The 25,430-nt window shown below is 43.2% G+C and overlaps 1 protein-coding gene across 3 annotated transcripts in view; it reads left to right on the plus strand.

Annotated features, from left to right (window-relative positions):
* ARFGEF3 (ARFGEF family member 3) overlaps positions 1-25,430 on the plus strand; it is a 116,430-nt gene that overhangs the window by 75,664 nt on the left and 15,336 nt on the right. For all 3 annotated transcript variants that reach the window (XM_068150478.1, XM_068150487.1, XM_068150495.1), the window contains 17 exons: positions 2,157-2,322; positions 4,361-4,468; positions 4,719-4,934; positions 5,159-5,269; positions 6,111-6,261; positions 7,506-7,820; positions 9,258-9,391; positions 10,836-10,981; positions 11,203-11,382; positions 11,762-11,906; positions 12,991-13,113; positions 16,940-17,043; positions 19,756-19,900; positions 22,632-22,760; positions 23,279-23,455; positions 24,011-24,125; positions 24,998-25,100. In XM_068150478.1, the coding sequence (XP_068006579.1) occupies positions 2,157-2,322; positions 4,361-4,468; positions 4,719-4,934; positions 5,159-5,269; positions 6,111-6,261; positions 7,506-7,820; positions 9,258-9,391; positions 10,836-10,981; positions 11,203-11,382; positions 11,762-11,906; positions 12,991-13,113; positions 16,940-17,043; positions 19,756-19,900; positions 22,632-22,760; positions 23,279-23,455; positions 24,011-24,125; positions 24,998-25,100 (2,568 nt within the window). The remainder of the gene's footprint in view (positions 1-2,156; positions 2,323-4,360; positions 4,469-4,718; positions 4,935-5,158; positions 5,270-6,110; positions 6,262-7,505; positions 7,821-9,257; positions 9,392-10,835; positions 10,982-11,202; positions 11,383-11,761; positions 11,907-12,990; positions 13,114-16,939; positions 17,044-19,755; positions 19,901-22,631; positions 22,761-23,278; positions 23,456-24,010; positions 24,126-24,997; positions 25,101-25,430) is intronic.

The raw sequence follows: 25,430 nt of genomic DNA on the forward strand, positions 1-25,430 counted from the left end.
TAAAAGTAAAAAACAGTGATAGAGGGAACAAAAGAACCCCAAAACCCATAATTTCTGAGCTTCCCACATAAGAGAATTTATATTCTGGAAGACCTCAAAAAACACAAGTGGTTTGTAATGTCCCCATCAGTTCTGGTATGTTCTTCAGCAGCTGTGAGAGAAATCTGTGAGGTGGAACTTTCACTAGGGGCAGCACTGCACTGCAGGCCTGAGCATGACCCAAGAATTGTTGAAAATAGTTCAGATACCTAAGTGAACTCCAGTTCATCTGTGGCAACTACTCAATGCCTGATTCCTTGGCAGGCAAGATTAAGTACCACAACTGCCTTTTACTGGAATTGAGATCTTATTCCCTGTGACAGTTTAAGCTGTGCCTTTAAGAAAGGATAGCAGCAAAATTCTCTAGCTAATGTTTGGGTGTAAAAAAGGAAAACAAAGATGTGGCAATGCCAGCGATGAGCAGTGTGAGCAATCTGGCAGTGCAGGCCTAGAGCCTGACATGGTGGTAGGCCATGCTCAGCATAAGTGCAGAGCCAGCTAGCAGTGCAGCAAAACAGTGCTGTGCCTGCAGCATGTAACTAAAGCAGGACACTGGTAGCTATAAACATAGAAAGTTATCTGGGAATAACAGGACATGCACCTGCATCAACAACCTCATGTGTCATTAGTAGTTGGACCAATAATCTATAACAGTGCGATGTGTGGTCACTCCTAGGGAACCAATGAAGCCATGCCAACAAGGCACTCTGAGTTTATGTAAGTTGTAGAAGTTCCCTTGCTACGCACTTTCCCTTCTTCTCCTTTGCTTTACTTCACTGTGCTATACTCACTATGCTCGCACCATAGTCCTGCAATACTGGAACAATAAAGGAGCAATACTCGATCATATTGGTCGTCTGTATTGACTCCAATCTCCATCGCCGACACAAAGATTAATTCTAAAGGAATTTCATTGGTCAGATGTGAGATGTACCATAGCAGATATCTCTCACATTCTTTTCTCTCACTCACTCCGGCACTCTGTCTCTTGCTGCTCGCATGGCACTGTTCTGGACAGAGAGGGAGTCCTCTTACCTGCAAATTTTGAGATAAGCATACCAGTTTTTCTCTAATGAAGCTTTTGAGCCTAACTGAAAAAAATTCCCTTAATAATTTTCTTCCTCTTGTTTTTTCCTTCTAATTAACTAGAGGTAAAAAGGGGACAGGGGGAGAGAGGTTGGGGGAAACCCAAGGTGAAATCCTCCTCAGGAGGGTTTCTGTATTGGCTTGGAGCACAAGCCCAATGAGGAGAGGCTGAGGGAGCTGGGGTTGCTTAGCCTGGAGAGGAGGAGACTCAGGGGTGACCTCATTGCTGTCTACAACTACCTGAAGAGGAGTTGTAGACCGGCAGAGATTGGTCTCTTCTCCCAGGCAACCAGCACCAGAACAAGAGGACACAGTCTCAGGCTGTGGCAGGGGAGGTTCAGGCTGGAGGTCAGGAGGAAGTTTTACACAGAGAGAGTGATTGCCCATTGGAATGGGCTGCCCGGGGAGGTGGTGGAGTCGCCATCGCTGGAGGTGTTCAGGAGGAAACTTGACAGGGTGCTTGGTTACATAGTTTAGTTGGTTGGGTGGTGTTGGATGATAGGTTGGACACGATGATCTTGAAGGTCTCTTCCAACCTGGTCTATTCTATTCTAGTCTAGTCTAGTCTAGTCTAGTCTTTCCTGTAAATTCTTGTATAATATTGTAAATACAGTCTATTTTGTATGTATTCATTGCATTGCATTATTGCTTGTAAAATGCAGCTTCAGTCGCTTCTCCGACTGTGCCTAGCCGAGTTTTTGTGGGTGCGGGTGGATTAAACCATCACACCACTACATTCCCCTACGTAGTGGAAGCAGTTGGGAGATCAGCACGTCCTATTGTCACTGCGTGAGAGCTGTCAGTATAGTTTGCATCTTGCATGAACGGCAGTGAGAGAAGGGGAAGCTCCTTGTTCACATCATTCTTCATTATATAGAGACACACTGGATTCTCAGTTAATTCTTACTTTTGCATAGCTTAATTTCTAGTCCTGAGTAGAAATTTGCATTCGGGGGTATATATCTAGGGGCTGAGCCTCGTGCTGTAGGGCTTACTGTTGACTTACATCTGGCTTTTATGGTTCTCTGCAGAAGGAGTTCATGAAGCAGATCCAGTCCAGTGGAGTGTTGATGGTATTTTCCCAGACCTGGGTGGAAGAACTGTACCACCAAGTACTAGAAAGGAACATGTTGGGGGAAGCTGGATACTGGGGAAGCCCTGAAGAGCACAACCTTCCACTGATCACCATGTTGACTGGTCAGTACTGTGTTACGGTGGCAAGGCTAACTTCCAAACATGTCTAAAACAAGGCACAATAACACACTGCTCCATTGCATTACGTACAGAACGGCATGTCCTCGTGCAGCATGTGGTGTTTGACAAAACTGCTGGTAGAGGAGGAATCAGACTTAACAGTGGCAGGTGCTTCAGTGTCTGTTTGGGATCAGACAGAAAGCTTTTGAAGCGTGGGTTTAGAAACAAACTGTCCACTGTTCAGTGAGCCAGAACTGTATGTTCTGTATGAGGCCAAATGTAGGGTCTTGCACCTGGGAACACATAGCCCAGGAATGCAGCTCAGATTGGGAGCCATCTGCCTTGAGAGAAGCACTGTGGAGGGGGAACTGGGGCTCTTGGTGCTCAAAAGGCTCAACATGGGTGAACAGCGTACTGCCATGGCAAGGTGCATTAATAAGGGTATCACAAGCAGGAATAAATACGTCATTCTCCCACTCTGCTCAGCACCAGTCAGGCCACACCTTGAGTACTGTGTACAGTTTGGGTCCCTGCTATACAAGTAGGATGCAGACAGGCTGGAAAGGGTCCAGAGAAGGGCCACAAGAATGATCAGAGGAGTGGAAGACCTGTCACATGAAGGAAGGCTGAGAGAACTGGATTTGTTCAGCCTTGAGAAGAGGAGGCTTAGGAGTCACATGACAAAGACAAGGGGTAATGGGTACAAGTTGCTACTGGGAAGATTCAGACTATTAGACATTGGAATACACTCCCAAGTGAGGTGATGAACTCCCCTGCACTAGGCCATTTCAAGGCCCAGCTTGACAGAGTGTCGGGCCATCCCATTTAAACTACATTCTTACCCTGAAAGGTTGGACCAGATGAAGTTTGAGGTCCCTTCCAACCTGGTATTGTGTGAAGCTATGAATCTCTTAATTCTGTCAGCTTCATTTATGTTTAGACATAGTGCCTGTTGATGCTAAGTGTAAGGCTGCTGTTTTCTTGATGTCAGCAAAACCATTTCAGTGTGCCTGTGGTGCAGTACAAATATAAATAGTGCCATATGACCCTGGAAACTTCTACAGATTGGTCTCCCCCTGATTCAGATTGGTCCTGTGTCAGGGATATGCCAAATAGCACTAGAGAGAAGCTGACAATGTGAAGAAGCTCTAGCAGATGTTTAAAAACAATTCTTAGTTTCATTTGAGGGGGGAAATCAAATTGTACCAGCTGAAAGGTAGCAGGATGTCTGTGATACTGATACAAAATGCACTGCCTGCCTGAATGTGTGGACTGTATGAATACAGACATGTAATTAAAACAATGCATGCAAGGAGAACACTGCCTTCAGCTGATTAGTGAAGGGTGCTGCTCTGAAAGCTTTTCTGCTGATTGTATTGAACTCAGTGTTGCTTTCAGCTGTTGAGCTGAGAAGCTGAAAGAAACACTTTGGAAAAACAATAGCCATTAAGTATGTGGGGAGGACTTGAGACAGGCAGGGGCTGCTAGAAAGGGGATCAGCATGACTTTCCTAACACTAAACTCCTTGAGAAGCTGGTCTTTTGCTGTGTTAGAGAAAGCATTGTATGTCTTTGGTTGAGATTGAATCTACTAAGTATATTAAAAACACGCTTAGGACACAGGATCCTAGTGCATCTTGAGGACTCAAACTGAAGTCTGGGAACATCTAGGTAAAAGATTTAGCAAGGTTTGAAAGGTTATACTAAGATACGTGGAGACTGAAGGTCGTTGGAAGTTCTGAATTGTAAGAAATACCATAAAAGCTTTAATGAGAGGTCTGTTGACTGTGTAACTTTGGTGGGGAGAGGAAGGCTTTAGACAGTTGGTTATTTCCCCTCTTCATGAAAACATTAGTTACACTGTGCCACACCTCATGTTTATGCCATGGGTTCAAAAGGCTGTCAGAAAATAGCAACTAAAAAGCATACCTGAGAAATTAGGGGTCCTAGTACTTGTCTGGACAAAGAGCCAGCAGGAGATGCTTTCCTCCTAACCATCTGTGTGTTGAATACTCATTTGTTGGCTTTTAATGTTCTGACAGATATCGATGGCTTGGGAAGCAGTGCAATTGGTGGCCAATTGATGGCTTCTGCTTCAGCTCAATCTCCTCTTTCTCAAAACCAGAAGACAGACGATTCTGTTGTTGCAGGTATTAAGCCTGTATTATAAACATAAGTGTTATCTACTAGTGTGGGTTGTTATATGCCTTAAGTATATTCATGATACGTTGTGGTTTAGAGCAACAATTGAAGGGTTGAGGGAAGTATTACAGTACTTTCTGAGTGTGAATTGGTAGTCCAGCATGCAAAGGACAACTACAACTTGTGTTTTTACCACTGATGATAAAGCTGCTGGTGTGTCATTTTGCAATAGTCACAGTAATGCATTTCTCACTTCAGGAGTTGCTTTTGCCCGTTACCTTTTAATTGGCTGTTGGAAGAACTTGATTGACACACTGTCCACACCACTGACGGGCCGCATGGCAGGCAGCTCCAAGGGGCTGGCCTTCATCTTGGGAGCAGAAGGAGCCAAGGAGCAGAACCAAAAGGAGAAGGACTCTATTTGTGTGAGCCTGGATGGACTGAGGAGGGCAGCCCGGCTGAGCTGTGCTCTAGGTACTGCTGCATGTGAGATGCCATGGCAGACTCATAAAGCTTTCCTTTATAAGTCTGGGACAGAGGAAAGCAGCATCCTGTTCCACCCATGCTTCCCATAAAGCACATTTGCTTCACAGCATTGACCTGTCCACCTAACTTTCCTGGACACAACCTCTTGTTAAGATTGCACATGTGTGTGGAGGAAATGCTGGTTAACCAGTAATTGAGCTGTTTCTTTACAGGAGTTGCTGCTAACTGTGCATCTGCTCTTGCCCAAATGGCTGCTGCCTCCTGTGTCCAGGAAGAGAAAGAGGAAAAAGAAATCCAAGAACCCAGTGATACTATAGCTCAGGGTAACTATGTGATTACATTACCCACCTTGTCTCATATTATCTCCAAAGATGAAACCGACATCAGGTTTCCAATGACATGAAGGCCATAACAAAACACAATGTTACACAAATGATCCTACTTCAATTTGGTGTCTCAGTAGAGAAAACAAAACTGAATAGGACTGAGCACAAACTAGTTTTTGACCACTCTGCTAGATGCAACTGAAGCAAGTTGGCTAGGCCATGATGAAGCATATATGGAGCAGCAGCAGTGGTGGCTAGAGACCAAGAGATCTGTTCTGTGGAAGCTTGGAAGGCTTCAAATTTTGCTTCCATTCCAATGCACCACAATTCTTAGGAAAAAGGATGATGTCCAAATGCTTGTAGTTCAGATGAGGATTAATTTTGCTTTGACATGACCATCCAGTAACAAAAGCTTTCTGGAGAAACTTTGGTTTGGAAACAGATGTGAAATCTGCACACTCTTTTTTTTTTTTTCCTTAGCAAATAAGATTTTGGTAAAAATAAATAAATATACAGCCAGCCAGGTCCACAGAGAAACATGTAATAGCATTGGCAATCTCCATCTGTTCTGTGGGCAACAAGATGTGAATATGGGGGTAGAGGGTGTCAATCTGGCATTATTTTTTTCATGCATATAAAATCACTCCAAAGGGATTTTGATTTTAAAACTGCCTTGGGTTTATTAGGAAGAAATGGGTTTCTCTGACTTGCTTTTTGTCTAAAAGTCACACTCTTACGTAGCTCTCAGACTGTGTGCCATTGCCATCACCCTGTATCCAAACCAGGGTTTGCTGGGGAAGATAATTCTTAATTTATTTTATTTTATTTTGTTCTGCAGTGAAACAGAAAGTTGAGCAGAAACTGGAGCAGATGGGGAAAGTGCAGGGAGTCTGCCTGCACACTGCTCATGTTTTGTGTATGGATGCAGTCCTTAATGTGGGCCTGGAGATGGGAAGCCACAACCAGGACTGTTGGCCTCATGTGTTCAGGTACTCAAAAGTCAGCTTACCCAAAAGAAACAGAATTCATGTAATGTTGCCTGAAAGTTAGGGACTGAGAAAAAGCACTTTGTGTGCTCTAACAGTCTCCTTTATACACAGTCTTCTTTGCCCAGGTGGCCTAGAAGGCCAGTGGCATCCTGGCCTGCATCAAGAATAGTGTGGCCAGCAGGAGCAGGGAAGTCATTGTGCCCCTGTACTCTGCATTGGTTAGGCCACACCTTGAGTACTGTGTCCAGTTCTGGGCCCCTCAAATTAAGACATTCAAGTGTCTACTTGAACGTGTCCAGAGAAGGGCAACGAGGCTGGTGAGAGGCCTCCAGCACAAGCCCTACAAGGAGAGTCTGAGGGAGCTGGGATTGTTTAGCCTGGAGAAGAGGAGGCTCAGGGGAGACCTTATTGCTGTCTACAACTACCTGAAGGGTGGTTGTAGCCAGGTGGGGGTTGGTCTCTTCTCCCAGGCAACCAGAATGAGAGGACACCATCTCAAGCTGTGCCAGGGGAAGTTTGGGCTTGAGGTGAGGAGAAAGTTCTTCACAGAGAGAGTTGTTAGCCTTTGGAATGTGCTGCCCAGGGAGGTGGTGGAGTCACCATCCCTGGAGGTGTTCAAGAGGGGATTGGACGTGGCACTTGGTGCCATGGTCTAGTCATGAGGCCTGTGGTGACAGGTTGGACTCGATGATCTTTGAGGTCTTTTCCAACCTTGTTGATTCTATGAATCTATGATTCTATGATTCAGTGTCAGAGTGAATTAACTGCCAGTGTCTGTGAAAAGACTATGCTGGTTTACACCACTATTCAGAGACAAAAATCAGTGCTCAGAAACTTCAGTTACCAGAAAACCATGGCAGACCCAGGAATCTGAATGGACTTTTCAGGGACCTTCACTAAGCTATTTGCTATCTAGGCAAAGGGGAGGACAAAGACTGTAAGGAGGCAGGTTGTCTTAAGTGTAGTCTAAGTATTAGAGATCATCTGTTTAGAATTTGAGGGAAATGTCCTGTGTGTTGTATCTGGTTCAGATGTAGAAGTCTGTGCCTGCAGATTGGCAAGAGGTTTCCATGTAAGATGGCTTCCCACAGTGAGGCCCCTGAGAGCTGCACTTGCACTATCTTTCTGATTCACCGCTGGAGTACAGACCTAAGTGTCTCCTCAGTGAACCTGATGATTAGTGAGGGAAGTACCTGTCATTTGGGGATTTTTATTCATCTTTTGCTTCTCCTGTTTGTTCTCAGGGTGTGTGAGTACATCAGCACGCTGGAGCACACACACTTCAGTGATGGTGCTTCCCAACCCTCCCTTACCATTACCCAGTCACAGCAGGCCACTGGAGGGCTGCACCCAGACTCTGACTCTGGGGAATCTCCCCAGGCACTGACCCCACAGCAGGAGACCACCCTCAGCAGCAATCCTGTCATTCAGCCGGTTTCTATCCAAGAACTCATCAAGGAGAGCAGTAAGGGCAGAGCTTTTGACTTCCGTGGAGGCAGCCTGCTGTGTGGGACCAGTGCTGCCAAGGCTGTTCTTACACTCTCTACGCAAGCTGACAGGTAAAAGCAGGCCAAAATGGACCTTTTTGTGATGTAGATGTGGAAGAATCGTTGTCGGTTGCAGCCACTTGCTTCAGCTGAGTTTCACAAGAGAGCTGCATGTGTGTCACAACCAGTGGTTCCTGCAAGACCTAGTTTTTCTGCACCTCTGCAGAACCTGCTCTGCAGGCTCTGGGCTAAGTATGTCTGTGCACAGTAGCAAATATGCCATGTAAATAAAATGCATCCTGACAGGGGTGGATTTATTGTTTTATTGTCCTGACAGGAAGGGACTGAGTTGCAAGACCAGTGTCAGTTAGCAAGCAGCTGCTTCTGTTCAGGACCAGCCTGCACCAGCACGTCTGCAGAAAGAAGGACCTCCAGGCATGGTCACAGAATGGCTAGGTTAAATGTCCCTACAACATGGTCTGCAGATGGATATGTCACAGACTTCCTTTGCAATTTCTGCTGGTTTTCAGTAGCTCAGGCTAGAGTCAAAAATTTCTTTGGTTTACATGCTTCTGATAGCCTTTTCATTCCAGCTGCCATTCTACATACTTGATGTCTGTCCAAAGCAGGATGTTACTTGTAAATTCAGAGGAAAAGGGAATGTGTACTAGCAGTGCTTGTAGGAGCTTGTGCACAGAAAGAACCTTTTCTTTAGGAAGCTCACGATACAACTTGCTTCTGAGGATTAGAGATTATCAGGACTGTGATTTTAATGATGCAGATTGGATTTCTGCACTTCCCCTTCAGTGTGAATGTTGTTAGGACTCAATCTTCAGTTTCCTAGGACTTGAAAGCTTTTTATGAAAGGCAGTGTCAGCAAATTGTGTTTGTATCAAGTTGTGGCTGCACCACATGAAATTCCACTGTAATCTCTGTGGAACCCACTGCCTGTGTAAGCATGTTTATTGGTTTGTTTAAGGGTACAGATTTTAACTCTTATGAGCTCATTCATTACAGCTAAAAATAACTCTTGTTTATGTTCCAAAATAGTGATTCAGATACAGAAACTTTAGATCTAAGACTTGAATTAATCTGTTTTTCATGTAAGAGACTGTAAATTCAGGTGGAACAAACTGGTGTAACTCTGAAGGCAGTGAAGCTATGATAATATATGTTGTGTGGCTTGAGCACATTTTCACTGGGATTTTTGATTACTGGTTCATGAACTGCATATAACACTAAGGTACAGTAATGGCAAAGAGACTTTTTTGGTTTAGTAGCACATTTGGAACTTGGAAATGTTCTGGTTAGTCCTATAGCACCACCCTACTTTCCACCTTCCAATTATTAAAGCTTCTGGACCAAAGTCTGTAGCACTATATAAATGAAGAAGCCCTCAATAGCACAGTGGAAACAGACAGCAGCCATGTACAGATAAGGGCTCTTACATACACATTTAAGCCTTCATCTCCTGAGTTTTTCAACTAGATTCTGTTCTCTTACTCACAGGCTCTTTGAAGATGCTGCTGACAAGTTAAACTTGGTGGCATTGGCAGGCTTCCTTTACCAACTCAAGAAGGCTTCTCAGTCCCAACTTTTCCATTCAGTTACAGACACAGTCGATTATTCCCTAGCAATGCCAGGTAAATTGCCTCAAGATCCCCCCCAGACTTCTGTGTTTCATGTGCAGCCATACTGTTTACAGAACTTACTTTTGTATGCTTGCAGGTTTAATTTTGCCAGTTGAAATTTCAAGGTATAACTAAACCACAGTATTTACTCTAATAAAATCTTTCTGTAGGAGCAATTAAAAATCTTTAGAAAAGGTTGAGCACTTTCTTGGGGCAGGGACCACATGCACACGTGTTATGAAACACTTCAGGGGACATTCATTTGCTTCTTGGACTTCACAGGTGTTAGTTATCTACACATATTTAATCACAGCTCCATTTTAAGGCCCAATCCAGTAACTAAACTCAGGTGAATGACAAGTTAAGATTCAGGTTAGACATTTGATAGTGTGATAACTCAGTGTTCAGAAAACGATGTTAAATACAGCAATGGGATTTGTCCTGCTTGCTTTTCCCCAACAGAATGGAGCTTATACCTTAGAGTACAAAGCCTGTAAAGTGTCATTTCCATCACTGTCTCAAATACAGCAGAAGGATAAGACCCAAAGGAAAATACCTCACTTAAATTGGTAGTGTGCCTTTAGAAGTTCTATTAGTCATATGGGTTTTGTTCTGTCCCATGGCTGATGTGGATTTTATCTGCTGTACATCTCAAACCTAATCAGTTTGTCCTCTCCCTGAAGTGCTACTTGTCATTTTCTCAATGTGACACTTCAGGTTCTTCATTTTCCGCTCTTGCTTATGTCCAGACCTCAACATTAGACATTTTATTTTTGATAAAGTGATCCTTTTATCATTTATGTAAAAGCCAATCTACAGTAGTTAGTAATAATGACACTAAAATTAGAGCAGAGCAATTAATTGAACTGTTAAAATATGCATGTGTATTAAAGTTGGTGTGCCCCCAGTTACATCTTTCATTAGAGATAAGAGCATCAACGTGTTTTAAATGAGAGAATGAAATGTCTTTCCAAATGCTCTGAAAGCAACAGCAGATGAATCCCTTTCAATAGGAAATACTGACCACTACTAGCTGGGGAACACAAAAGAATTTTCTCACCTTCCCTGCTTTGTATCCTTTGCTTGATAAATGCAAGGAAATAAGTTGCAGTTTATATTCCTTCCTGTAGATGTCCTCAAAGGTTTTTGCAGCTGCTATTTTTGCTTAACTTTTCTGTACTATTTCTCCAAGCCTCTGTTTTTAAAAATGTTTGGAGGAAAAAAAAGCCAAACAGTTGTTCTTAAAACTTGGGTGAGTCTCCTGTTCTTTTAACCTGCACAGGCATAGGCTGTGTTTTATGGAGATGCCTTTTATTCTTCGTCTCTCCACCCTTCTCCCCATCCCCTGACTTAGTATTAATAATTTCTAACCTGTTTTAAATTCCAATTTAGACATCTAGTGATGGAGGAGCTGCTGATGCTTAGCTTCTATTTATTTTCTTGTACTTATTTGCAGGTGAAGTAAAATCAACCCAGGACAGGAGAAGTGCACTTCACTTGTTCCGACTTGGTGATGCCATGCTCAGAATTGTGAGGAGTAAATCTCGCCCTTTGCTTCACCTCATGCGCTGCTGGAGCCTGGTTGCACCTCACCTTGTAGAGGTAGGAATGGGGGGAGAAAATAGGACTTGAAGCAGCTCAGAGTCTGTCATCTGTTTCCATGGCAGTACTCTCCCATTTTCATTGCAGGAGTCCCTAGTCACATTAGTGGTGAGGTTGGTTTTAGGGTTCAGCAACATGAAGAACTTACCTCCTGTGAAAGTGTCTCAGTAAAGCAATTTTTTTGCTTGGACAAACTCTTAAATTTCCTCCTTTGCCTGCAGGCTGCCTGTCATAAGGAGAGACATGTGTCTCGGAAGGCTGTCTCCTTCATCCACGACATCCTCACTGAAGTGCTGACGGACTGGAACGAGCCTGCTCATTTTCACTTTAACGAGGCACTCTTCCGCCCATTTGAGCATATAATGCAGCTGGAGCTATGTGATGAGGATGTCCAAGACCAGGCAAGTCAGCCCTGATCAAGGTGTCCATATCAGGCCTACCATGTCCATATGAAGGATGGTCTCCAGAGTGTACCTTGGCCCACATTAAGAGTTTTCCAAATACCCTTCAAATGGTGTCCCTTAATCACCTTCAAAGAATCAGGAAGGCTCTGCCTCTCTAAACCAGCATTGTGGTAGAACACCAAGACAGTACACTTGGCTTTAAAGCAAGTAAATTAAATTTCTCTCTTATGTAAAAACCATAACAATATATTAATGTAGACTGGCATAGTGACATATAAGAATGTTTTTAATGCCAGCTTCATTGCTTCTGAAGGTCTATCTATGTATCAGTTCTGGGTTTTGGTTTTATTCTTTCAACCACACCTACTGTCTGCAGGTGGTCACCTCTATAGGAGAGCTGGTGGAAATGTGTTCTACCCAGATCCAGTCAGGATGGAGACCTCTGTTCAGTGCCCTGGAAACAGTGCACAGCAGCAGCAAATCAGAGGTTAAAGAGTACCTTGTAGGAGAATACTCTATGGGTAAGGACTTACTGTACTGGCTGTTTCATATGTGCTTTTGTTTCCTTATCTGATTCTTGGGAACACAGTAACTAACTCAGTATACTTCAGTGCCCTGTCTGAACAGTGGCAGGTAGCACTGCCACTGCAATACTCCACAACCATGCTGAAGTATCTGGTTTATTACTTGGGGTAGGAAGAAATGCAGAGTTATTGTTCTGACTTTTTGTCCTTTAGATTCTGACAGATGAGTAGAATGAGAAAGGAAAGTTTCAAACCTCCTTGAATATTTTTGAGCAACACTGTAGTGTAGGACTTAGCTTGGCTGAGCTCCTGTCCTGCTAAAGAAAGGAAAGCACACTGTAAGCAACCACCATGTCTCATGTGAACTTTATTACTATGTGAAACCTATTGCTACTGTACATTAAGGTAACTTAGTGTGATATTCCAGGCAAGAGCTTGTCCAGGCACAAGGCTGAATTCAAATTGTGAGTGCAATTACTAACCATATTTGCTGCAAGAATGATTCTGCATCCCTCCCAGAGATGCCTGCTTGTATGGGAACTGGGTAATATGGGAAGATCTCTTTAATCTGTTCTTTTGCCCCCACTAGAAGGTGTTTTAAAATGTTACAAGTCACATGGAAGGGATATGGTTTGCTTCCTAGATTTTGTCTTTCAGATCTCTTACGATCAATTTTGACCGCTGATAATCTAGTTAGGAGGAGCAAGGCTGTTTCATTACTGTATAGTCTGAATAGTTTTTCCACAAGTGCTGTCATCTTGGCAGTTATCAAGACCTAAACCACAAACCTCCACCAAAGAGATGTGTTGGCTACTGAGCAGGGTTCAAGCGCTCAAATCTGCTCCTACCACGTGAGCGTGCATAAGCCGACATCTTTCATACCAAAGGTAACAGAGGGATCCGGTATTAATTCCTATGAAGGGCAGCACAAGTTACCTCAGGAGGCTTTACTTCTAAGATCACTTCTGTCTTTGCTCAGAATACAAGAGATTCTACAGATTCAGTTAAGTCATTGAAAAACTGTTGGAAGAATCACGTTTATAGGAGGTGGAGAAGAGTTCTCATCTTGTTGTTCCTGCAGGGAAACGCCAGGCTCCCGTGTTTGATGTCTTTGAAGCATTTTTAAACACAGACAGCATCCAAGTCTTTGCCAATGCTGCCACCAGTTATATTATGTGCCTTATGAAGTTTGTCAAAGGACTGGGTAAATATTTGTATTTTTCCTTTTATCCTATTAAGTCATGATATGTCAAACTTGAGTGTGCAGAACAGGAAAATTCAGTTATATAGTATGGTAAGGAAGAGAGGGGCAGTGAAGAAAACGAGTCCAGAGTGCTTTAAAAAAAATGAAATCAAGACTAAGGGATTGTTCCAGAAATATTTTTAACAGTATCAATTCAAGTTGTCACAGCAGTGGAGACCACTGGAGTCAGGATGACCCTGCTGAGTAATCGTGGTGCTTTACCAAACTTCAGAACAATGGTAACAGACGGTGGGTCATTCTGCCCCCATGGCCATGTCCTCTGGCTTGCTTTGATCGTTACAGTTTCACACTCTTCACTGAACTATGGCAATGATTTTGGTTTATTGTTTTTACTTATGTGAACTGCAAAACTTCTAATGATGGGTAAAATCAGGTGCTTTTTTAATATGTATATTCACAGAGGTATCTGGGGCTGTAAGCAATTCCCTTTCATTTGTATGAACCGCCTAACTGCAGCAAATCATTGATCTATAATGTTAACTTTTCTCTTATTAAGCTGTTTAGATGAGGTAAGAATTCAGCTTGTGATGACAGACCAAAATTGTCATTATTACTACAAAAGACAGAGAGCTGGGATTGCTTAGCCTGGAGAAAAGGAGACTCAGGGGTGACCTTATTACTCTCTACAACTACCTGAAGGGAGGTTGTAGCCAGGCGGATGTTGGTCTCTTCTCCCAGGCAGCCAGTACCAGAAGAGGACACAGTCTCAGGCTGCACCAGGGGAGGTTTAGGTTAGATGTTAGGATTGCCCATTGGAATGGGCTGCCCAAGGAGGTGGTGGAGTCACCATCATTTGAGGTTTTCAGAAGGAGACTTGATGGGGTGCTTGGTGCCATGGGTTAGTTGTTTAGGTGGGTTGGATTAGTTGATGGGTTGGACACGATGATCTTGAAGGTCTCTTCCAACCTGGTTTGGTTTATTCTAAACTTGCATACTCAGTACCAGCAGAGGGAACTCCTGTTTCATTTGGAGAACTTAAACCTGCACTTGTATTTTTTTAGGTTCCTTATTTTGCTAAGTTTATGCCAAATAGGTTACATGTCCAAAGCAAAGTCTCTATTTTGCATTAAAGGTAGTAGGACTTTGGGATGTTTTGGTACTGAGCAATAGCAAATGTATGTTCATTTTAGCATAAAACTAATGGGTTCAAATTTCACTCCTTGGCTTGGCTGATCTCCATAGTAGACAAGACTTTAAAATGCATTCTCCTGGAGACAAAAGAGCATTAAAAAACAAAAGGCACTAAGTGTAGTGAAAGGAGCATGAAGCAGGATTTAATAAAATCATTTCATATTTATCATGGGGGGTTATGAGAGGAATAGCTTTTAAAGCAATACAATGCTAATGTGTAGAGGCATTTAGTAAAGCTTCAGATTTGACACTGAATGGGAAGTAGTTGGCTAAACTGGAAAAATGGCTATGAGCCAAGTATTCTGAGGTGGGCAGGCCACTGACTGAAAGGGAGAGGAAAGAGATTGTGCAGACAGGGAAAATATAGCAAATGGAGTTACTTAGGTAGAAGCTCCACAGCAGGATGCCTTGGGACTGATCTACTTAGAATCAACAGGGTTGGAAAAGGCCTGAAAGATCATCAAGTCCAACCCATCACCACAGACCTCATGACTACTAGACCATGCACCAAGTGCCATGTCTAATCCCTCCAGGGATGGTGACTCCACCACCTCCCTGGGCAGCCCATTCCAATGGCTAACAACTCCTTCTGTGAAGAACTTTCTCCTCACCTCGAGCCTAAACTTCCCTGGTGCAGCTTGAGACTTTAATATGCTTAGTGAAGCTGATCTAAAAGCAGAAGTCTGCTGATGACACAGTGTTAGTAATAACCTGCAATACTCAGACACTAGGGCCTGGGGGTATGCAGTTAAACTGTAGGACCTTGACACTTGAATTAGACAACATAGGGAAATACTGTAGCACCAAATATAAAATGCTGTATTTAGGAGTAAACTAAAAGGCAGAACTTGTGGTAGGAGACTTTTCCAGGGCACTGGGATGCAAACTAATAGATAAAAAAATCAGTATATCAATTGAGAAAGTAATTGATATATCCATGGAAAGAGATGAAGTGACTATGACAGATGGCTGTAAGGTATCTACACTTAAAGTTATCTACACTTTTGGCCCAAATATATTTCAACATCTAAATTAGCTATTTTTTCCCTGTGTGTTCAGCAGAATGATGATGTTTTCATTTTCTCTTTATTTTTTCATAGAATTGTTTTAGTTGGATAAAGCAAAAAGCCTTTAAGATCATCAAGCCCAAGCATGATCTAACTCTGACAAGTTTTGTGCTGAACTGTGTTTATGGACAGATGAAAGTTAACCTCACCACTAGAATGGGTTTAGCTGGAGGAACAGGGTGGGTTACTGAATGTCAGGAACGATGTTGATCAATCAGACCACACCTAGAAAGGCCACAGAATTATTAGGGTTGGGAAAGACCTCCAAGATTATCAAGTCTAACCTTCTAACCCATCATCAGTCCGCTTCATCTTCCCAAAGTGGCCTCTGCTCCCTCTACACTGTCCTCCACTGCTCCTGCTCCACCACCACCATTTTTGCACTCATCCCAGAGCCAGAAGCAAGACCTTCACCAGCCAAGCTACCACACAGAGGACCTCAGCCCCAGTAAGGAGGCCTAGCCAGCACCCATGGGTGATATCGGAGGAGTCATCAATCATTGCCCTAACAACCGGGGGGCCACCAGGCCCCCCGGCCTTTGTTGTCACCACCACCATCACCCAGTGTGCACCATGAGGACTCACCAGTGATGAGAGGAGGATTCCTCAGCCCAGAAGGGCCCAGCTTAGGGCTTCTGCCTTTCCTGGAGGGAATTAAATAGGGCAGTAGGTGGGGAGGGCCAAGTGGCCACACCTGGGGTGGGAGGAGACTCCAATAGAGCCCAGGTGGCATTTGAGGGGAAAAAGGGGCAGGTGAGGGACTTCGAGGTGTCAGGTAATGATAAGACTAAGGGGAATGGGGGGGGGGGGGGGGGGGAGTAGAAATGGGTAGATTCAGATTGGATGTTAGGAAGAAATTCTTCACCATGAGGGTGGTGAGACACTGGAACAGGTTGCCTGTGGAGGTAGTGGAAGCCTCATCCCTGTGAGTCCTTAAGACCAGGCTGGATGTGGCTCTGGGTTACCTGATCCAGTGTGAGGTGTCCCTGCCCATGGCAGGGGGGTTGGAACTGGATGATCCTTGAGGTTTCCTTCAACCCCAACAATTCTATGATTCTAAAACAATTTTGCAGTTTAGGCTGGATGTTAGTAAGAAATTCTTCACAGAAAGAGTGATTGTCCATTGGAATGGGCCGCCCAGGGAGGTGGTGGAGTCACTGTCCCTGGAAGTGTTTAAAAAGAGACTGGATGAGGCGCTTAGTGCCATGGTGTAGCTGGTTAGATGGTGTTGGGTGATAGGTCGGACGTGATGATCTTGAAGGTCTTTTCCAACTTGGTTAATTCTGTATGATTATAAGAACTCCCAAAGACTTCAGTAAAGAGTTCTTAAGCAGACATGTATATATTAAAGCATTTATGTAGATAAAACTCCATGTATAATCTGCGACTAGTGTTACTGTATGGTTTGTAAGTGAATCATCTGGTTGTCATCTAACAAGATCAAACTGAAGATGTTTTACAGATTCTGTTCAGACACTAGGCCACAACTGAACTGAAAAAGGAAAGCTAAAGTCATGGGGTTTGTCTCTTCTTCTGTCCTTCCCAATGATGCCTTTCCTATCCCCTAGGGGAAGTAGATTGTAAGGAGATGGGTGACTGTGTGCCAGGATCAGGATCTGCATCTACAGACTTGTGCCTTCCCGCGCTTGATTACCTCAGGAGATGTTCTCAGGTATGATGAACAATCTTTCACAGGTGCTAACCTGGTCTAGGAAACAGTTCTAACCTCCAGGCTTTGCATCAGTGGTTAGGTGGTTCTCACAAACACAGCAGAATCTGTGGTAAGTCTGCAGTAATAACCTGCATTGCCAGAGAGAGAGTGGTGATGTGATGGAATGTCAAACCTTCTAGGCCAGCTAACAAGTGGGAAAACCAAAGAAATAAGAACAGTCAGACCCAAGAAGCATGTGGGAAAATGTGAATGCTCAAAACAGAGTAGTAGCATACTCAAAGCTACACTCATTCATATTTAAACAACTACTGTAAAGAGTATTGGGAATGAAGGAAACAAAACAAAACCAACAACCCACCCTGAGAATTCTCTGATCTCAAGAAGAACAAGAGGTTACACCCTCTAAAATGCATCAGCATCTTATCTCTTCTGTGGAGACATATCTGAAGTCAGGGCAGATCTCTAACAATTAGAATGCTGGCATGTTTTCTGTAATCTCCTAGCACACAGCACAGATTATTATCCAGGGTTAATAGGATGGGGTTTGCCTGATTTTGTAATATTGTTTGTATTTCTGTAGCACCTGCAGCTCTTTTTGTTGGTCCCAGGCTATGTTTAACAGGTACCATACAAATGCATAGCAAAAGATATTACCATAGCTGAAATGTCTTAATGTCTAAATTCAGAGAGAGTGGGTAGATCCAGCACAGAGAGGAGAAGGAAAGAGTAAGGCAGCTCAGAATAATAAGCAGCAGCCACAAGAAACTCTACTTGCTATCTTACTGTCTTTGTTTAAAGAGCAGACAGATATAATTCTACACCCCCATATGAGTAACATCAAATGCTCTCATTGAATTGGAGAGAAATGCAGAATTATATTCAAAAATATACAGAAAAATACAGAATACATGAATCCTTAACACCTAATACATATACAGGATATATGAAACCCCCCAAAAACCTTCCCCCAACCAGATAAACCACAAGCCCCAGTGCTCCTTTCCTGCCTGCATTGCCTCCCTTCCATTAGGCCTAAACAGGCCAAAATTGCACAGGACAGAGTATTTAGGCCTCTGCTACTCCTCCATGTTACCAGATAAGGCCTCCCACCAGAGAGAGCAGGCAGGAGGGAGAAAAGATAGAGAAACTAATTCTGAAGCCAATGTTACAGGGCTGCAGGGACCCTGGGAATGAAATAACATCATTTCCTGTGTCCACTCACTGGACTGGACTCTCTGGACTTCCTGGAGGTCTGTAACCTTACAGTTTTTAAAGGCACTCATGTCAAACTAGAACACTTATTCACCTGAAAAATTCCATAGTGAGTATCTCTGTCTGTTTGATGTATATTCTATCTAAACACTATGTGCATCACATCACTCTACCTCATCCTTACAAATCCCAGTCCACAGTGAGGCAGAAATATTTTCTCCTCCTTAAAAGAAGCAGCCACTTTCACCTTGTTACACCTTTTAATTTACCAGTAGAATAGGAATGACTGAAAAGAAACCATGTCCATGTACTGCAAAGATGTGGTTTTCTTTAGAGAGGCCTGGTAAAATAACAGAATGTTAGGGGCTGGAAGGGACCTTGAGAGATCATCTAGTCCAACCCCCCTGCCAGAGCAGGATCACCTAGAGCAGATCACACAGGAACACATCCAGGCAGGTCTTGAATATCTCCAGAGAGGGAGACTCCACAGTCCCCCTGAGCAGCCTGTTCCAGTGTTCTGTCACCCTCAGAGGGAAAAAATTTTTCTTCATGTTTCCATAGAACTTCCTGTGCATCAGCATCCACCAATTACCCCTTGTCCTGTCATTGGGCATCACTGAGAAGAGCCTGGCTCCATCCTCTTGGCACTCACCCTTTATGTAATTATAAACATTAATAAGCTCACCCCTTAGTCTCCTTCTCTCCAAGTTAAAGAGCCCCAGCTCCCTCAGTCTCTCCTTGTAAGGAAGATGTTCCACTCCCTTGATCATCTTTGTGGCTCTGCTCTGAGCTCTTTCAAGCAATTCTTTGACCTTCTTGAACTGAGAGGCCCAGAACTGGATGCAGTATTCCAGATGAAGCCTCACCAGAGCAGAGTAGAGGGGGAGAAGAACCTCTCTAGACCTACTAACCACACCCCTCCTAATACAGCCCAGATTGGCATTGGTCTTTCTGGCCACACGAGCACATTGCTGGCTCAACCTTCCAGCCACCTTGACCCCCAGGTCCTTTTTCACTTCACTGCTCTCCAATGCTGATAACATCCAAGCTATAACACAATTCTGCATAGTTTATATTTGTTGTGTAATGGACAACCCAGGCAAAGAAGCTCTGAAGTAAACCTGTACAGGTTCTTTCATCAGTATTTACATAGGCATTCAGAGCTCTAAAGTATTCTGCATACATCTAATGGAGCATCTTAGATCACAGGTGCCATCAGTAAATACTGACATTTATCTGTCACAAACGAGGAGGGGTCACACTCCCTTCCTTACATTGCTTCTCTCTCTCTCTCTTTTCTCACCCCAACCCCTTGTTAATGAACAGACAACTTCTGGCCTCTACTTTTGTTGCTGGATGAACAGAAGAAAGGCTGACATTATGTTGCTTTCATAGCTTTGATTTTGTTTCCCATACCTGTGTTGTATGTGATAACATGTACAAACTTTCCCATGTATATTTATCATCTTGTTTGTTTTTCCCTCTCTCCTTCCTGCCAAGTTGTTAGCCAAAATCTATAAAATGCCCTTGAAGCCCATCTTCCTTGGTGGCCGGCTGGTTAACTTGCCCCGGAGAGTGCAGGAGCAGTCAGCCAGCAGTGAGGATGGCATGGAGTGTATCCTTTCTGACTTTGATGATGACACAGGTAAGTGCTTTGAAAGCAGAAACTGTGGAATTATCAATCACTTCTTCCTCTTGTCACTGTCCATTTTACATACTGCTGAAAGCAAAATGAAGGAGAATGCTTCATAGTTTACTGTCTCTCTGTTGCTACACATGCACATGCATGCACAGAGCGTGGAAGTTCAGGTCATGTTACTTTCTTTATGTTAAAAAATACAGCTCACATATGAGAAAGATACAACTCCTCTCCTGGGACAAATTAATATTAATTAGTTACCCTGATATTCATAATAACCTATATGAACCTGTCCAGAGAAGGGCAACAAAGCTGGGGAGGGGTTTGGAGCACAAGCCCTGTGAGGAGAGGCTGAGGGAGCTGGGGTTGCTTAGCCTGGAGAAGAGGAAGCTCATTGCTGTCCACAACTACCTGAAGGGAGGTTGTAGCCAGGTGGGGGTTGGTCTCTTCTCCCAGGCAACCAGCACCAGAACAAGAGGACACAGTCTCAAGCTGCACCAGGGGAGGTTTAGGCTGGATGTTAGGATGAAGTTCTTCGTAGAGTGATTTGCCATTGGAATGTGCTGCCCAGGGAGGTGGTGGCGTCACTGTCACTGGAGGTGTTTAGGAAGAGATTGGATGGGGTGCTTGGTGCCATGGTTTAGTTGATGAGATGGTGTTGGGTGATAGGTTGGACTTGATGATCTCAAAGGTCTTTTCCAACCTGGTTAATTATTCTGTTCTGTTCTGTTCTATTCTATTCCTGAGAAATAACACAAAAATACTTTCTAGTCCACAGCTGAAGTGAGGAGTGAAGGCCTTTTAAGGCTGGTATTGGCAGGCCTGCCTTTAACAGACAAAAATATCAGTGTTGAGTTAGAGTTTGGAAACATATTTAAACAAGCTTTCTAAACCGATTTCCTGTGCTTTATTGAACCAAAGAGTGCATTTCTAAGGTGCATCAAAAGTGCTCCAGCCTCCAGAAAAACAAGCAACATTTGTCTCCCAATTATTTGTGTGACTTATATGGGTTGTGGATTAATCAAGTATTTGAACTGGATTTGTGTGGAGCCAAGTGGTACAGGATTGTAGATTTACTGCTTTTGGACTCAGGATGGCCCTTTGAAGCAATACAGTCACTTGAGTATCTGAACTCTGAGATGTCCCAACCTGGCTGCCTCTGAAGAGCCAGCTCCAACCAGGCTGCCTCCCATGTATTTCATTCCCATGCCTCACCAGAATGGCTCTTGATACCTACTTTCATCTAGGCTCTTCCATCACGTGCATTGTCCTGTTCCACTGCTCCTCTTTATTCAGGAGAGAAAAACTACTCTCTCCATAAAGCAAACCATGAGTCCTAGGTTTTGGGGATTTTTTAATAGTTTTGCTTTCATCTTTCCGTGTTTGGTTGGGATTTTTTTTCCCCCTCTGGCGATATTAGAATGTTCACCTGGGGGGGTGGGAGACTCAAGTCACTGAAGTCTCTGAGTCAGCTTAGGACTTGACCTAGGGTCTCCCCACTTCAGGTGAGTACCACCTGCCTACTGTTCTGAAGAGGCTCTGTATTTGTGCTATTGCCTTATCTAGAGATCCTATTAAAGACTGTATGACTGCAAATGTGGTGGGTTGAAATTCCCCCCCCCCAACTTGTACATACTGCCCTGTAGAAGGGGTGTGAATAAATAATCAACCCACTAAGTAATAATGTCACTGTTTTTTCCTTGATTCTCAGGAAGACTCCTGCAGTCAGCAAACTTGGTGCATCTTAAGGTTCCCTTGCAGCATTTTTTGTTGCTTTTGGAATGTAATTGGCCAGCAGGCGTGAGCATGGCTACTACTGTCAGAGAAGATGGACTTACTAGTGAGCTAAAGTAAAATCCATAGTAGGCTAATAAAGCCTTTTCAGGAGCCCTAACTCAAGAACATCACTATAGATGCAGGAGCATTCTGAGCATAACATGCAAGATCCTTCTAGTTAGTCATCCATAATGTCATAGGGAACTAGAAAGTACTTACATGGTTTGTGAAAAATTAAAGGGAAGCCATTCCTAACTGTCTTCAAAATTGTATTGAAAACGATTTGTATCACCAAAAGATGGTGGGATACATGTTGGCTCCTGTAGGTGGGACACATGTTGGCTCCTGTAGGTATGAACTCACAGTACTGCCTGTATTATCCTAACTAACTGCTCTTCTGGTCGTTGTCCAGCTCTGCCATGTCCACATTTAATACTCTTCTTTCTGTGACCATGTAACCATGTGAGGTAGCCTGATGACACTTCATGAGGCGTTATTACTGTTCTCTTCTGGGTACCAACTAGAGAGCCAGTTAAATTATGGCTGATCACTGTAGGATCCTTTCCTGAAAGCATAACCCAAATCAGTGCAATCTATTCTGAAGTTATAATGCTAGGGAGCTGTGTCAAATGTTCCATTAGAACAAACAAAAACAAACCCCCAAGGTTAAAGAGACTGGACTAATGGGAGTAATAAACTAAGAAAGAAGATAAGGACAGAGTGTATGTGGGGGAAGAAGGATGGGACAAAATACAACCTTAAAACCAGCTGAAGCGGAGACCATCATTTCAAAAATTGCCGTTACCTGCAGTCATTGCACAGCAACAGAAAGTGTGCAAGCACCCATGACCTTTTAAGTTAATTAATTTCTCAGCCTCCATGACTTTCTGGAGGGCAAGTTCCACCTGCAGTCAACACAGCATCTCATTCACAGCTTATAATTTTGTTTCCTTACTTGTAGGCCTTATCAATGTCTGGATTATCCTCCTGGAAGAATTAACAATTGCCATATCCAACTGTCCCCGTCAGCACCAGCCTCCTACTTTGGATCTGCTCTTTGAATTGCTGAGGGATGTTGCCAAGACACCTGGTAAAGAAAGGGCTTGATGAGATGTGAGCTAGTAGAGCCCTGACCCAAGCTTCTGAGAATCCTAAATCACTTCTGTAATGTTTTACTTGTGCTAGAAGGGCACAGAGATGCTTCCCAGCAGAGAGGGATTGCATGAGCAGTTGTTCCAGTTAGTGCATTATTCTCAGCTGATAAAGGCACCTTATAAGAGTATGTTGAACACACTGCTATTGCACACATTAAGAGGTGTGGTACTCTACTGATGTCCTAGCCACAGAAAATACTTGCCTGGTGTCCAGGAAATAGAAAAAGAAAATCATGTAGTCCTGTAGACCTGTTGGAAAAGACAGCAGGCAAACAGTTGGCTGAAAGTCCATAGACTGTCTCACATGGGGATCAAAACTGTTTTCCCCTCTCACCTCAGAAGCTGCTTTCTTTTGCATCACCCCTGGCCTCAAGCTTGGAACAACTGAGCAAATTTACTGTGCACATAGGCTTTGTAAGCAAAAATGTACAACCACCATTGTGTTTATTTCAAGGACCAGGATTTGGCATTTATGCAGTTGTACATCTTCTTCTTCCCACGATGTCTTTTTGGCTCCATCGCAGCCATGGTGACCATTCTTACTGGGATGTGGCGTCTGCTAATTTCAAGCATGCCATTGGCCTTTCCTGTGAGCTGGTAGTGGAGCACATTCAAAATTTCATACACTCAGGTAGGCCATTTTATTCTCATATCTACTGAAGATGGGGGAGATGTTTTTACTGCTTTTCAGTTAGTCAAGAATGAAAGGCCATAAAAAAAAGAGGAGAGCTGAAAATTTCCTCCTTTCCCCCTCCCCCTGGTTTTTTTTCCCTTTTTTTTTCCTTCTTTTTTCTTTCAAGATAGGCTTTAGAATGATGGAAAAAATTAACTTGTAAGAGTTTAGATTCCAGCTCAGAGCAGGGCTTCCTTCAAAATTAAATCATCACAGTTATGCTTTCCAAAAGAAGATTCCGAGACTTTGATCACAAAGAACTAAAATACCAGAAACAGGAGGTAATTGAATTTCTCCAGTACCACTTAAGTCCAGACATTTGATGTTGCTAACAAAAAGGATTGTCCTTTATCAGTTTGTGATGCCTGTTTCAAAATTGAACTTTGGTGATAGCTGCATAAAAGGCAATTTGGTTTTTCAAAGTCTCTGAACAGCAGAACATGTAGCAAGACTGTGTAATTACAATGAAAAGACAATGATGTTAAAACTAGTCTCTATATCTTTTCATTATAGATATTGGGTATGAAAATATGATCAATACTATGCTGAAAGATCTTTTCAAGTTGCTGGTAGCCTGTGTAGCAGAACCAACAGAAATTATTTCCAGAGTTGGCTGCTCTTGTATCAGGTAACAGGCTCTTCACTCTGTTAGCATATTCATAATAGGTGTCTCTATATCTTTGAAGAACTTGTGTGCTGATTACCTTGGTTAACATCTCAAAAGAAATCTACACTATACCTCTCTCTTGTTACTTGAGTAACAGATTTTAGACTTAGTAACTTTCTCTTGCTGTTTTCAGTCTGCTTTAGAACCTGTGAGTTTAGGAATTACTATGATTCCCGTGAAAAGCACTTGACAACTGTATTACTGATATGCAGTTAGTCAATAATTAAGTCTTAGGAAAACAATAAAGGGTCTTTTTTGTTGGAGTTCATGGGTCTTTAGAGGTTTTTCACAGTCTTCAGCCTTGTAATGATAGGACAAAGGGCAAGGGTTTGAGAGAAGAGTAGATTTAGATTGGGTGTTAGGAACAAGTTCTTTATCCTGGGGGCATGGAACACTGCAACGAGATGCCCAGGGAGGTGGTTGAAACCCCATCCCTGGAGATAGTCAAGATCAGGCTCAAAAAGGCTCTGAGTAACCTGATTTAATGGAGGATGCCCCTGCTTACTGCAGGGGTGTTGACCTTTGGAGGTCTCTTCAAACACAGATGTTACTACAGCCATAATAAAGAAAACCACTGCATTACCTCTTTCACAACATGTTGTTCTTGTCCTGGAAAATGACTACTGAAAGAAGAAAAGGAAAGGGGTGGGGGGGAAGCCAAAACTACAGTGTAATTACAGAAATAGGTCAGGAGCTTGGGTATCATTAGCTAGCTACCTAAAACTACCACATACCTAGTAGGCCTTTTGTTCTGTTTTCAACCTTCTTTCATTACAAGTCAGAATTGGGTGGTTCATATTGTAACATAGTAATGTTTCCTTGTGTCATGCCAGATACGTGTTAGTAACAGCAGGGCCTGTTTTTACCGAAGAGATGTGGAGGCTCGCATGTTGTGCCTTGCAGGACGCATTCTCTGCCACTCTGGAGCCAGTAAAGGTAAACTGCCCTTTTTACAGACAGCCAAAATGTAATCTCACTAATTATAGACTCACTCACTTTAGACAGGCTGCTTTTTCTTCTTCAGAAAAGTTTTTGGGCGCAGAGCCAAGGAAGGAAGCAAGCATAAGGATTGTGTGGTAGCTTTTGTTATTTTGTCCATTCCCAATGAAAGCTGTTGGATCAACAATGGAGAGTGAAACACTTTTTTCTAAACAGGTAGAGACCACACTAGTTGCTAACAGTCCAACTGACTGTAAGTTGCCTTGTCAGTATGAAATCACAAGAGTTATGTAGATGAAAATCTATCTTTTATTCCATTTCTTCCTC

The sequence above is a fragment of the Melanerpes formicivorus genome, unplaced genomic scaffold, assembly GCF_026170545.1.
Source record: "Melanerpes formicivorus ecotype bairdi unplaced genomic scaffold, bMelFor1.0.p_v2 SCAF_2, whole genome shotgun sequence".
NCBI classification, from domain to species: domain Eukaryota; kingdom Metazoa; phylum Chordata; class Aves; order Piciformes; family Picidae; genus Melanerpes; species Melanerpes formicivorus.